We start from the raw sequence: 15063 nt of genomic DNA on the forward strand, positions 1-15063 counted from the left end.
CTGAGTCCCAACAAAAACCCCAGCACAGAACTGTGGAAATGGACAGCAGGCCCTAATCTTAGTCAAAGAATTATTGGCAGCTGATCACTCCTGAATGAGGAAGAATTGATCTTAAAGGGAAGGATTCTAGATAAGCTGACTACACCTCAGTGGATGAACTTGCACTGAGGGATGTCTGAGGACACCAACTTGACATGACAAGCCTTAACACAAATGACTGTGGGGGCACTATAGGTGGGTGCCAGTGGGGTAGGGGGTATAAAGTTAAGATATTCTACTATGAAGCTGGGCATGGTGGTGCACACCTTTAGTCCCAGCACTCTGGGGGCAGAGGCAGGTGGATCTCTGGATCTCTGTGAGTTCAAGGACAGCCTGGTCTACACAGTGAGTTCCAGGCCAGCTGGGACTACAGGGAGACCCTGCCTCAAAAAAATAAAAAAAAAAAAAAAGATGTTCTGTATGAAATAGACAGAAATTCAATTAAAAAAAATTTTTTAAAGATTATAGTTCTCTGCACCCCACATTGCCGTGATTAACCATATACCCTAGTGATGTCCCCCTACTTATTCACTGACCTCCAACCCCATCTCCACTCGGCTACTGGTATTCTAAACTTGATGAATATGAAAGCTTATTTCTAGCACAGGATACTCTAAAATCTCAAATATCTATAGCTGTTTGCTTACCTTTACCAATTCTACTTCCCAGCCTAAACACTGGACTCCCATTAAACTCCCATCAAATCCTGATTATCTATAGTTTCCGTAGTTCTCTCGAATTCCATAGGCTGCCTTTGTGCTTCTGTATTCATTCTTTCCTCTGCGCAGAATATGCTTCCCTCCCCAGAGCCACCCGGAAAACTCCTACTCCCCCTGCCTAGCTTCCTGCTATATGCTTCATTCTTTTACACTATCTATACACAGCAGTTAACAGCACTTCATATGTACTGGAATTAAAATACCTTCTAACCTCACAACTCCACAAGATTTATTTAAATCTCTATGCATTTAGAACCATGCCTAGATTCAGTAGGTATCTGATAAACTAATCAATACACAAATTTACTTGTCTTATTATATATTTATATAAGTATCTCATAAATAAGCTTTAGAAGCTGATAAACAGGAATTAATTGATACTGGTCTTCTCTGAATGAAACCAAATCAGAGTTTAAGACCAAATTGAAGCCAGATGTGGTAGTTCATGCTTATAATCCTAACCCTTGGGACACTGAGGCAGGAGCATTGTCTGAGTCTGAGGCCAGCCAGCACTACAGAGTGAGCTCCAGTCCAGCATGACACACAAAATGAGATCTAGTCAGACGTGATGGCACACGCCTTAATCCCAGCACTCTGGAGGCAGAGGCAAGCGGATCTTTGTGAATTTGAGGCCAGCCTGGTCTACATAGTAAGTTTCAGGCCACTGGGGCTACAGGGAGACCCTGTCTCAAAAACATGAAAAGAAATAAAATAAATGAGATCTTGTAAAAAATAAAATAAAAACTAACAGAAAAGAAAATAAAGATCAATCTGAATACATAATGGGAAAATAATAAATTTTCCACCAACTTTATAACTAAGAGTATTAGAATTGTATATATTTGGAGTTAGCAAACTACTCAAGTACTAATATGAGGATTACATATTGCAGAAGGTTTGTCTTTCTTTCCCATAGTGAAAAGCACTGGAAGTCAGGGTATCAACAACTGTCTGTTATAATGCAAAAGTATCTTCAAGGTCAAATCAATAAATGGGATATTTAAGGTAACTGCAAGAAAACAATCTCACACAATTCTCATTTCTATATATTATAACTTTCAACAGTGCCTGCCCATGGCCTACCTGAGCCAGAGTAGGAACAGAAATTTGACGAGTCTGAGTCTGCTTATGAGCAGAGCTGCACTCTGCCACAGAAAGCGCCGCACTTCGATCCTGCTGAGATTCAACTGTTTCCATGGTCATTTGTCTGAAACACAGTAAAAAAGAAAAGGGCACTAACAGGTATCTGAAAAACACTGACTTCTGTTTTTACCTAGCTTTCTGATATTCACTCTGACAGCAAACCATACTACTTTATTTTTTCAAGAAAAAGTTTCAGTAGTAGAGCCCTAACTCTCTAACCTTAAGACAGATTCTCTGCTAACCAAATACGAAGGTTATTAAGGGAGTACTGCAACATGTTTTATAAGCATTAGCTATCTTAAGACTTAAGACAGGCCAGGAATGGTGGCACACACCTTTAATCCCAGCCCTTGGGAGGCAGAGGCAGGCAGATCTCTATGAGTTCAAGACTAGCTTGGTCTCCACATCGAGTTCCAGGCCAGCTGGGGCTACAGGGATACTCTGTCTCAAAAAGACCAAAAATAAAAAGATTCTTTTTAACATCAACTATTTCATCTCCTAAAAAAAAAAAGACTTAAGATAGGGCCTGTGAGATTGCTCAGTAGGTAAAGGTGCACCAAACCTAACGACCTGTGTTCTATCCCTGAAACCTACATGGTAGAAAAGAACAGACTCTTCAACGTTGTTCTCTGACCTCCACACATGCACTGTCACATACGCAGATACATACACAGACACACACGCCCCCCCACATACAATAATAATAAATGAATAAATGTAATAAAAAAGACTTAAAATGATCACATAATAGTCCTTTTGATAGTTAAGTGTCCTGTCTAGTATAAATGAAAGATAAATGTTATATGAAAAATTACATAGAAAGTGCAACATTCTATGATTCACCAAACCTAATAGACCCGCTTTATATTATGCTATGATGTGAAAAGTTTCCATATTGTCTAAATTAAATGACAGGCTTTGTCAGCACTAAGTAGTTTCTGAAAATGTCTCCCCAAAGAGTTGACTCAGTAGGAATTGAGCACTTTCCTCCAGATTCCCAGCTATTTGTCCTTCCTTTGTTTGTGTGCTGGGATAGAGAACCCAGGGTCTTAGACACACTATGCAAGTGTCTATAGCTAAGTTACATCCTCAGCCCATCCCCAATTATTTAAAGAGAAAAATCATTTTTTCAGTAATAACTCTTGCTATGATTTTACTCTGCTTCTGAACTCATTTTATAATGGTTTCTATATATGGAGTCTTTCTAAAAGGTAAGTCATTGCTAGAGTTTTATTTTATTAAAGGAAAAAATAATAAAGCCAGGCAAAGTGGAAGATGCCTCTAATTACAGTACTTGGGAGGCAGACAGGAGGATTAGAAGTTTAAGGCCAGCCTCAACTACATAGTGAGTTTGAGGCTAACCTTGGCTACAGACCCTGCCTAAAACAATGTTCTTAATAAAAAGAAAGAAAATATACAAAATACAAACCAAAAAAATTAAGCTAAATTAAAATTCTGTAACTTTATTTATAGAAACTACTCCCTGTTAGTGTACATCTTTTCAAACATCAACAGTACAATGTTTTTCTGTTGCCACAGTAGCCTATACGTATATCCAAAAACGATGCAGTCCACTGAGACTTTGAATTAAAACTCAAAATTTGATACTAGGGATATAGCCCAGTTGGTAGAGTGCTTGCTTTGCATGCATTACGCCCTGTACATGCTTCTCCTGTATTTCATCTCCCCCTAATTAGAACCCTTTCCTCTATAACATAATCCCTCACAATTATTTTTGTTTGGTTGTTTGTTTTGTTAGTTGGTTGGTTGGTTGGTTGGTTGGTTTTTTGAGACAGTTTCCCTGTTGCCCCAGCTGGCCTGGAACTCGCTATATAGACCAGGCTGGCCTAGAACTCACAGAGATCCACCTGCCTTAGCCTCCCAGGAGCTGGAATTAAAGACATGTGACACCACACCTGACTCACAACTGTTTTTCCAAACATTTGCAGCACATTATTTGAAACTTCTAAGGTCTTCCCCACCCACAGTTACCTCAAAGGAGGCTGCTAGCCCTCCCAGTCAGTCAAGATCAGGATACTGATTTAGCTTGCTGTTAACTTGGTCCCTTGCTACTGCTCTGGATGTTTCTCCCTACTCCTTTGAGAAAACCCTCTTCCACTGAGGATCCAGGTAATCAGTAGTACTATCCTGTGCCCATCCATGTGACAATTAGTATCTTTTACTCTACTGAAGACTTTAGCCCCTGCTTTAAAAGGCTTCCTCTCTGCCATACAATGTATGTTCAACACTGAAAGCAAGGATCTGTCTCTACCCTGACAACTCAAATCAATTACTTTCTTTATGCCAACTCAGCCCATGCAAGCAGTTGGCCATTCACTGGACCTTGTTGGTAGACAAAACTCTCCATCTCTGAGATGACTAACAGCCTATACTGACTACATCTTTGTAGCTTATGTTTTCCCTTGATAATAACTATCACACTGTTTCCTACCACCATAAGACTGTCATAATACGTTGTACTTGGATCCTTGGCACCGATGTATGTCTATAAAGTCATCGGGTAGATTTCAATGGTAATGCTTATCACCTCTACTAATTAGCATGACGTAAATTTCCATGCTTTCTCCTCAAATACATTTTTAAAAATTTGATTTGTGTGTGTGTGTGTGTGTGTGTGCGCGTGTGTATCACACAAAACATCCCAAACCGTCTTATTCAACTATACACCCACTTCCCAGATGGCACCCTCTCATCGCCTCCCTCCCCCCAACTAGAGCCCTTATACTCTGATATCCCTGCTACTGTCTGCTGTGTTGTCGGCACCCCCAGCCATTCCCCACTACTTGCCCTTCTGGTGAATCTACTCAGCCTATCTAGAGGTCTTTGTTTTAGGAGGGTCAGCTGTTCCTCACCTAGCAGTAATCAGTTGTCTATATTCCTTTAGATAAGATTGGGGTCTGCTGTTCACTTTCCCAGTTCTATGTCGGGTTACTATCTGGGAGTCCCTTTGGCCACCCTGGCCAACAACAAAAGAAGGTATCTCCTATCTGGCATTGTTGCTTGTTATGTAGCTTTTAATGTACATATGGACTCTTAACAAATTATATTGGCCCCTTTAATCTTTGGTTATACTTTCCTTTCAGGTGTTTAAGGCCATACAGTTGGCCAAGAAAAAACAATTTATTTTTACTCTTAAGGTCGTTTGAGGATCTGTTCCTTAGGGCGACCTTTATTGAAATTTTTTTCAGCTGAATACTCAACTTTACAATATCTATCTTTCTTTCATTTTAGAAAATTCTACTAGCTTTCTTACTATTATATCTATTCTTTCAAATTCCTGTTGAAATGATTTTGGGAGTCTTGAAGCCATCTTTCATAAACTTTTCTTGAACACTGTTTTTCTGTTATTTCATTTTTATGCTTCTCTTTAGGAACACCTCTTGCTTCATTCACCAAAATCCATTCTGTCACTCATTCCCTCAACTGAAGCTTTTATTTAGTACCAAAAATTAAATTGTTCATTTCAGTGTATTTAAAATGATTAAAAAATAATAATATAATAAAGACTGTCATATCACTTCTCCCCTTCCATCAGCCTCCTCTTCTATTTGGGGGGTGCAGGATGATACAAAGCCTCAGTCTGTAACTAGGGCCAGCCTTGAATTTCTAAGGCTTTTCCTACCTACCTCACCCTCCTAGGATTACAGGTGTGAGCTACCATGACAAACTAAAATAAAATGATTAAAAAATAATAATATAATAAAGACTGTCATATCACTTCTCCCCTTCCATCAGCCTCCTCTTCTATTTGGGGGGTGCAGGATGATACAAAGCCTCAGTCTGTAACTAGGGCCAGCCTTGAATTTCTAAGGCTTTTCCTACCTACCTCACCCTCCTAGGATTACAGGTGTGAGCTACCATGACAAACTAAAAACTTCATTGCTTCTCTTTTCTTAATTTTCTTTTCAGTTTTTTTTCCCCTCTCTTTTCGTAGCTCTTTCTTGAAATACGTGGAAATAAGCTTCATCATGATTCCTCTTATTTTGTACTGGGGATTGAACCCATGGCCAGGTACATGTTAAACAAACCTTTACCAGTGAGTTATATTCCCATTATCCTTTCTTAATTTTCCACCCCCATCTTGACAGCACAGTTTTCTCATCTTACCTATTGTTTTGCAATGTCCCTAAATTCTCTTGTTTTGTTGTGTCTTAGCAAACACCAACCTGAATAAAACCAGCTTTTTGCCACCTCTCTACCTACAGGAAGGCTAATAATGATGATAAAAATGAATAAAATTGGGGATGGAGCAATGGCTCAGTGATTAAAGAGCACTTATTACTCTTGCAAAGGACTGAGCTTGAGTTCTCAGCACCCTCCATCAAGCAGTTGACAATTACCCATAACTGGTATTCCAGGGGATCTCACACCCTCTGGCCTCTGCAAGCACCTGCACACAGGTGTTGCATATAACCTCACGCAGGCACACATACATACACATAAACAAAAAAAAATTTAGTCTTTATAAATGAAGACAATTATAAAACAGCTGAGCATGGTGACGCACACCTTTAATCCCAGCATTTGGGAAGCAGAGGCAGGTGGACCTCTGTGAGTTCAAGGCCAGCCTGGTCTACATAGTGAGTTAGGGCCAGCTGGGGCTACAGGGAAGAAAAAAAAGACATGAAAGTAGAAGGTGACTAGTTAGGAACAGGAAGGGAATCACTGGAAGTAGGAGGGGCAAGAGAGTAATGGGGGGAGTGATCAAAATGTAAACATGTATATAAATGACATAATGAAATTCATCATGTATAATTAGTATATGCAAATAAAAAGTTCAAATATAACTATTCTTGGGGCTGGAGAGATGACTCTGTTTAAGAGCACTGCTCTTACAGAAGATGCAAGTTCACTTCTCAGCACCCAAATGGTAGCTAATAATCATCTGTAATTCCAGTTCTAGGGGATCTGACAACCTCTTCTGACTCTGAGGGCATTGCTTGGTACATTTACATACATGCAGGCACAACATTCAGACACATAAACAAAAATTTTTAAATATTTTATTGGTCCAGGCATGGTGATGCATGCCTTTAATCCCAGCGGAGGTATCTGCTGGGATTTCAAGCATCTCTGTGAGTTCAAGGCCAACCCGGTCTACATAGTGAGTTCCAGGCCAGCTGGGGCTACAGGGAGACCCTTGTCTCAAAAAAAAAAAAAAAACATTTATTGGGCTGGAGAGTTGGGTCAGCGGTGAAGAACAGTGACTGCTCTTGCCAAGGACCCAGGTTCCAATCCAGCACGCACATGGCAGCTAACAACCATCCATAACTCCAGTTCTAGGGGATCTGACTCTTTCTTCTGACCTCCATGGGCATGCACAACACAGGTGCACTTATACACATGCAGACAATATACTCATACACATAAAATAAAAACAAAAGAAATAAATAAATATGTATTTGATTTATTAGCTGGGCTTGGTGGCACATGTCTTTAGTCCCAACAATCGGGAGGCAGAGGCAGGCAGATCTCTATGAGTTCAAGGCCAGTCTGGTCTATATAGTGAGTTCCAGGCCAGCTGGGGCTATAGGAAGACCCTCAAAAAGACCTCTCGAAAAGACCCAAAAAAAATTTATTATTTTATTTTTTATTTTACATTTTATATATTTTATTATTTTATTATTTTTAATTTTTGTTTCTATGAGTGTATTGCCTGCATGTATGTAAGTACTCTCATGTTGTGCAATGGCCATGGAGGTCAGAAGAGGTAACTGAATCCCCTGGAACTGGAGTTAGGACAGTAATTAGCTGCCATGTGGGTGCTGGGATTCAAACCCGGGTCTTCTGCAAGAGCAGCCTGTGGTCTTAACTGCTACGATATCTCTCCAGCCCTATTAACTACTATTAAAAAACAAGATGGTGCTGGAGAGACGGCTCAGTGTTTAAAAACACTGGCTGTTCTTGTAGAAGACCCGGGTTTGAATCACAAGATCCACAAGGCAGCTAACAACTGTCCATAACTCCAGTTCCAGAGGATCTGACAGACTCTTCTGTCCTCTGTGGACATTGCACAACACAGGTGCACTTACCTACATGCAGGCAATACACGCATACATATAAAATAAAAATAGCCAGGCGTGGTGGCGCATGCCTTAAACCCAGCACTGGGGAGGCAGACACAGGCAGATCTCTGCAAGTTCAAGGCCAGCCTGGTCTACATAGTGAGTTCCAGGACAGCTGGGGCTACAGGGAGACCCTGTCTCAAAAAAACCAAAAAAAAAAAAAAAAGACAAATTCAAATTACACTAGTGAAAAAAACTGTATAACCTTTGCAATTTTTTCTAACTCTTCTAAAAATAGAATCTAACTGGAAAAAGAAAAATCATGTATAGTGTTTCCATTTTTCTTTTGAGATCAGGTCTCAGGCAGCCCAGGCTGGTCTCAAAATTGGTATGGTAGCCCAAGACGACCTACCTTGAATTCCTCACCCTCCCACCTACACATCAAGAATGCTGGGATTTCTGGCTTGCTTATTTAGTGCTAAGGCTGAATTCGGGGCTTGTTGCATGCTAAGCTACATTTCCCAGCCCTAACTTTGTTCCTGTTTTCAAACAGTTTCACAAAAACCATTATAGAAAATTTATTTTCTCTTACTAGATCGGACTGATGAAACAGAGTGTTTTTCAAAGTAACCAAAACAAAACTTGAAAAATTCTGATTTATGTTTCTGTAAAAACTAACCTCAGGGCAAGGAAGATGACTAAAATTTGGGGGGCTCCTTCAATTCTGTAATTCTGAACTGTGTGCATCCAGATAAATAAGTCTGATTTTTGAGCTGAAAATGCCATGAGCACTTAGCAAAACCCAAATGTGAGGACCCCATTCACCCCTACAGTGCCTGGCAGGGTACAGGGAATAACAGGAAGGCCTGAACTGAATGGCTGAGTGATCTAAGAAGGTTATTACAATATATAGACACACACAGAGACAGGTATGGGTGCACGTATATATCATTAGTTCATTCATTGTTGGAACTCTCTAGGTAGACCCTTCAATGAACAGAAAAACATGCACACCTACCTTACATTTGTCCTAATACACTTTTTCCTGCTACATTTGCTCATTATTATTACATCTGTAATCAATCCTTTGCTCCTTCCCCGTTTTCTTTTTTATTTATCCTGCAATAAAATTACAATGCTGAATTAGAGAATTATAACATTTTACTTTTAAAATTTAAGCTAAGTGTGGTAGTGCAAACCTTTAATCTCAGCATTTGGGAGGCAGAGACAGGACTCTCTAAAGTAGACCCACATCATCTCAGGTCATTTTGAAACTGCACAACAAGCAGGCTTGCCATACCTTTAGCAAGGCAGTGGTTACTGCTGCCATCTTCTCTCTCCCAACTCCAAGCATAGGGATAAGCAACAGGAGTGCCTCTAAACCAGGCTAACTAACAAAAGGCAAGCACACAGCACATGCCTGTAATCCTAGCACTCAGGATGATCAGGAGTTCAAAGTCATCCTTGGCTACATAGAGAGTTCAATGCCAGCCTGGACTACAAAAGACTGCCTTAAAAAAGAAAAAGCAGGGACTGTGAAGATGGCACAGCAGGTAAAGCCACTCACCATATAAGCATGGTAACCTGAGTTCAACCCCTGAAACCATGTAAAACAGAAAGATGAAACCCACTCCAAAAAGCTATCTTCAGACCTCCAAACTCATGTTGTGGCACACATACCCCCATATATGCACAACATGCACACAATAAAATTTCTTTAATTTTTTTTCTAAAAGCTGGGGGGGGGGGGGCTGGAGAGATGCCTCAGTAGTTAAAGAGCATTGGCTGCTCTTGCAGAGGACCCAGGTTTGATTCCCAGCACCCACATGGCAGCTAACAACTGTTTATAACTCCAGTTCTACGGGATGCAACACCCTTTTCTGGTCTCTGCAGGCATTGCATGCACATGTTGCACAGATAAATATGCAGGTAAAACACTCATACACATAAAATAAGTTGTAAAACCTCTGTGTGGTGCATGCCTTTAATCCTAGCACCTGGGAGGGAAAGGCAAGTGGATCTCTGGGATTTAGAGGCCAGCCTGGTCTACACAGTGAGTTCCAGGTCAGCAAGGGCTACAGGGCAACCCTGTCTCAAAAAAACAAAATTAACTTATATAACCAGGGGCTGGAAGATGGCTCAGCAGTTAAGAGCATTAGCTGCTCTTGAAGAAGACCTAGGTTTGATGCCTAGTATCCACATGGGGGCTAACAACCATCTGTAACTCCAGTTCCAGGGGATCCAACGATGCCTTCTCTGACTTCCTCAGGCACTGCACAACACAGATGCACTTACATACATGTAGGCAATACCCTCAAACACATAAAAAAATGAAAAATTTTTTTTAAACTTGTATAACCAAGAAGGGTAGAGACCAATTACTTACTAAACAGTCATAAGCATTCATTGTATATCTGGCCCACAGCTCTATGTGTACACCAGGCTGACCTCAAACTCACAGAGATCTACCCGGGATTAAAGGCATACACCAACATTCCAAGCCTATATGTCATGCTCTTATGCTAAGCTGTAGTGAGAAATTCTGCTCTCCAGAAACCTGCAGCCTAAAGAGGGAAACAGATGTATGATAAAAGGATAACACAGAAGCACTAACGATCACAGTACATTAAAATGGGAAATAACTGCTAATTTCTATATTTCATTTAGAAATATTTTTAATTTGTTGAATATTATATTCTTGGAATTTTTGTTATCAGTGTGTTTGTATGTATGTATGTTTGTGTGTGTGTGTGTGTGTGTATGTGTGTAACCATGGTTTCAGAGCTCAAATTCAAATCATCAGGCTTTCACAGCAAGTGCTTTGACCCACTGAGCCATCTTGCTGGTCCTGAATAACTAACATATTCCTTTTAATTTTTATGTGTATGAGTGTTTTGCCTGCGTGTATGTAAGTATGCCATGTGTGTGGGATGCTCTGCTGAGGCAAGAAGGTGTCAGATCCCCTGAACTAGAGTTACAGATAGTTGTTAGCTGCCATGTGGGTTCTGGGAATCAAACCTGAGTCCTCTGGAAGAACAGCAAGTGTTCTTAACTACTGAGCCATCTCTCCAGTCCCACTAACATATTCTTATGAGTTAAAAATTGTTTAAGTTAAAAGAATTGGCTGCTCTTGGAGAGGACCCAGGTTCAATTCCTAGCACCCACATGGAAGCTAACAACTGTCTGTAACTCCAGTTCCAGGGGATCTAACACCCTCTTCTGACCTTCTCGGGCATTGCACGACAAGGGTGTGCTTTCACACATGCAGGCAATACATTCATACTCATAAAAATAAAAATAAATTTTAAAAAAATTGAGACAGGGTGTCCCTGTAGCCCCTGTTGGCCTGGTACTCACTATGTAGACCAGGCTCGCCTTGAACTCACAGAGATCTGCCTAGGACTAACGGTGTGCAACACACCTGGCTTATAAGTAAATTTTTAATGTTTTGGCTGTTAGCCTTAGCCTTTAACAGCTATGATATCCCTCCAGCCCATAAATAAATAAATAATTAAATAAATAAATAAAGTGAAAACAAAGTAAATAAAAATCTCAGCACCTGGGAAGCAGAGACAAGCAGATCTCTTGTTAGTTCAAGGCTACCATCGTCTACCATAAGCAAGTTCCAGGCCAGCTAAGACTACATCATGAGACTGAGTCTCAAAATTATTAAAAGGAAGATGATGAGGATCATGATCATAATGATGATGATGATGATGATTAAAAGGTATCGGTGAAAGCCAGGAACATCTATCCACCTCCTCTTCCCAGAGGCTGTTGCATTGAAGGCAGCAGTTTCCTGACACCACATGCAAAGAATATCCTGAAAGATTATCAAAGAACTATTTCATTTCAACTACGCTCTACTTGCCGCATCTAAGAAGATGCTTTTTAGCCCCCATTTTCCTTTCCATCCTTTCAGCATTTCCCATACCCCTCAACTTTTGTCCTTCTTGAATTCTTTATTATATCACTTTCAGTTTTTCCTTCCAAATTACTCAGCTTTTTTCTTCTACCTTAGCCCACTTTTTTTCTTTTTTGGCTTGTTTGGTCTTTTTGAGATATGGTCTTCATTGTAGCCATAGCTAGCCTGGAACTCACTATGAAGCCCAGGCTGACCTTGATCCCAGAGATCCACCTGCCTTTGCTAGGATTAAAGGCATGTGCCACCGTACCCAGCTTGTTTTTGCTTTTCAAATGAGGTCTCACTTTCTAGTCTAGGCTAGCCTCAAACTCATGGTGATCCTCAGCCTCTGGATGGCTGCTAGGCATAAGCCACTGCACTGGTCAACTCTAATATAAATTGGCATTCCCCTGGATTCCAGAAACAATGCTCCACATTCTTCCTGGGGCTTTTCATCTTTATTTGACGATTCTCAATTTCACTTCAAGCCTACACTTATGAACCACAGTTGTCTAAGAATTTGTCCGATGTCTCTTACTGGTCTGCACAAGGGTCTTAACCACAATGCTCAAAGCTAAACCAATGGGCTGGAAAGATGGATCAGTGGTTAAGATGGCTGTTCTTGCAGAGGAAGGTTCAAATCCCAGCACTCACCTGGTGGCTAACGAGTCCAGTTCCAGGGAATCCAATGCTCTCTTCTGTCTTCTGCAGGTACTGCATGACTGGGGTGTACTTACATACATGCAAGCAATACACTCATATACACGAAATACATTTTTTTTAAACCAAACCAAGCCTCCCTTCTCAGCACTGATCAGCTACCATGGTGCCCTCTCCTTCTTTCCATACTTCCTTTGTCCCCAATTTCTGAGGTGAAATGTGGCTGAGCAGCACAGCAGAGAGTTGGTGGTAATGGGGTACTAAAGAGCACTGCCACTGAATTGGATGTGACTGGAGTTTTACCACTCATGAGCTCTGTGATTGGGACACTTCTTCAATACTCCTCCATTCTCTTCTGCCAACTCATGTTGAAGATACATGTCTAGCCACGCTTAGACTGTGGGATTAGAAGAGTCCCAAAAATTCTTTCTCCTAAATCTCCACCCTCATGGTAGGTTACCCCTTTTGTTAACCTGATCATTTTTCAATGAAATGCAAATATAAGCATACTATTTTCTCCCTTGAAATCCTCCATTTGACCTTCGCCTTAAGGTCTAATATCCTGTGGTCTACACATACTGACTTGTGTAGAGAGCTAATAGTTTGTTGTTAAGAGCACTAAGATGTTAAGGTATGTCTTTACTTCCTGTAATTTCTTTTTCCTTTTACTTTTTTGGTCTTTTTAAGACAGGATCTCCAGGTAGCCCCAGCTGGCCTGGAACTCACTATGTAGATCAGACTGGCCTGGTCACAGAGACATGCCTGCCTCTGCCTCCCAAGTGCTGGAACTAAAGGTGTGCACCACCACACCCGGCCCCTTCCTATCATTTCTGTTGCCCAGGTTCCAAAAACTGTGTGGATTTGTAAAGCAGGGTTCCCCATTTACTTCAGTATAAATCATGTATACTTTCAAATTTTTAGCAGCTTTGTGTGTGTTTGTGTATGTGTGTGTAGTACTGGGGATTAAACCTAGGGTCTTATGCATGCTAAGCAAGCAACCCCAGGTCTGATTTTGTTTGGTGTTTTGAAGCAGAGTTTCTGTAGCCCAGGGTGGCCTCAAACTGGCAGTGATCCTCCTGTCTCAGCCTCCCAAGTGCTAAGATTTACAGACATGAAAGACCAACCTCAGTTTCATCTGTTTTCTATATTATTGATCTTATCCCAAATCTGGTTTTAATGTTTTAGCACATATTCCTTTTTTGGTTGGGGAGGGAGGTATGCATGTATACCCACATGCTCATGTACACAGGGAGGCCAGAAGGTATCAGGTGTTTTCCTCTATCATGCTGCCTTACTCCCTTGAGGCCAAGGTCTATCACTGAGCATGGAGCAGCCAGCAAGCCTCAGAGACCCTCCAGTCTTTGCCTACCCTGCCCATCACCCCAGCACCACCCCAAGTGCTGGTCATGAGCACATGCAGCCCCACTTGGCTTTTTACATGGGTCCCAGGGATCTGAACTCAGGTCCTCAAACTTGCATAGTCAGCACTCTGACCACACAAAGCCATCTGTCCAGCCCATAATATATTTTCTTATTCAATAAACAAAGTTAGCCCCATAACATATGTCCTTATTCAACAAACAAAATCTGAATCCAGTACTCCACTCCCACAAACAAAAGGACTCAAGTGTCCTACTGTGGTTTAGTGATGGGTTTAATCTAGCATGGAAATGCTGTGTTAAATACTAAATAAAACAATACATCAACATGTTGTGTTAAATACTAAATAAAACAATACATCAACATGCTTCCTGATACCCTAAGGTTTGAATTTTGTTTCCATGTGTATGAGTATATTGCCTACATATACCTGTGTTGTGCAATGCCCACAGAGGTCAGAAGGGGTTGGATCCCCTGGAACTGCAGTTACAGACAGTTGTTAGCTGCCATGTGGCATGTGGGTGCTGGGATTCGAGCCCAGATTCTCTGCAAGAGGACCACTGAGTCATCTTTCTAGGCCCAAAGGTTTGAATTTTTTTTTTGTCTTTTTGTGACAGGGTCTTCCCTGTAGCCCCAGCTAGCCTGGAACTCACTTTGTAGACCAGGCTAGCCTTGAACTCACAGAGATTCACCTGCCTCTGCTGCCTCCTGAGTGCTGGGACTAAAGGTGTGTGCTACCACACCCAGCCAAGGTCTGAATTCTTAAGATTTCCCTTATACCTAAAATTGTAATGGATACCAATGTAATACAAATTTTCTGCCAGGTATGGTGGTGTAGACAGCTGTGGCTACAGGGAGACTGTCTCAAAAAAAAAATTCTATGAAAATATCTTTAAAATCCTATCTGACATGGGACTGTTGAGCTTCTTCTTTTAGACAAGACAAGCAACTGTTTGACTAGTTTATTATAAACAGATAATAATGCAAGGCTCTAGGTTTGGTCTTGAGGACTGCGGGTAGGGAAGGGAATTAGGCTTACAATGAGTTCAATGTTAAAAAAAAAATTAGTTCAAAACTTACTTTGCCTCAATGTGAATGTATAAACTACATTTGGTAGGAAACCATGTATCATACCCTGCAACTTCCTATCATATATTATGCTTGATTACAGAAACAGCATCTAGCATTCACC

The 15063-nt window shown here is 40.9% G+C and overlaps 1 protein-coding gene across 1 annotated transcript in view; it reads right to left on the reverse strand.

Moving 5' to 3' along the window:
- Positions 1-15063, reverse strand: part of Crem (cAMP responsive element modulator) — a 74382-nt gene that overhangs the window by 51860 nt on the left and 7459 nt on the right. Inside the window, exons 2-3 of the mRNA XM_017798378.2 lie at positions 8946-9046; positions 1842-1965 (exon numbers count right to left, since the gene is read on the reverse strand). Of these exons, the coding sequence (XP_017653867.1) occupies positions 1842-1965; positions 8946-8989 (168 nt within the window). The 5' untranslated portion in view covers positions 8990-9046. The remainder of the gene's footprint in view (positions 1-1841; positions 1966-8945; positions 9047-15063) is intronic.

This window comes from Nannospalax galili, unplaced genomic scaffold (genome assembly GCF_000622305.1).
Source record: "Nannospalax galili isolate Female #2095 unplaced genomic scaffold, S.galili_v1.0 scaffold1937, whole genome shotgun sequence".
Lineage (NCBI taxonomy): Eukaryota > Metazoa > Chordata > Mammalia > Rodentia > Spalacidae > Nannospalax > Nannospalax galili.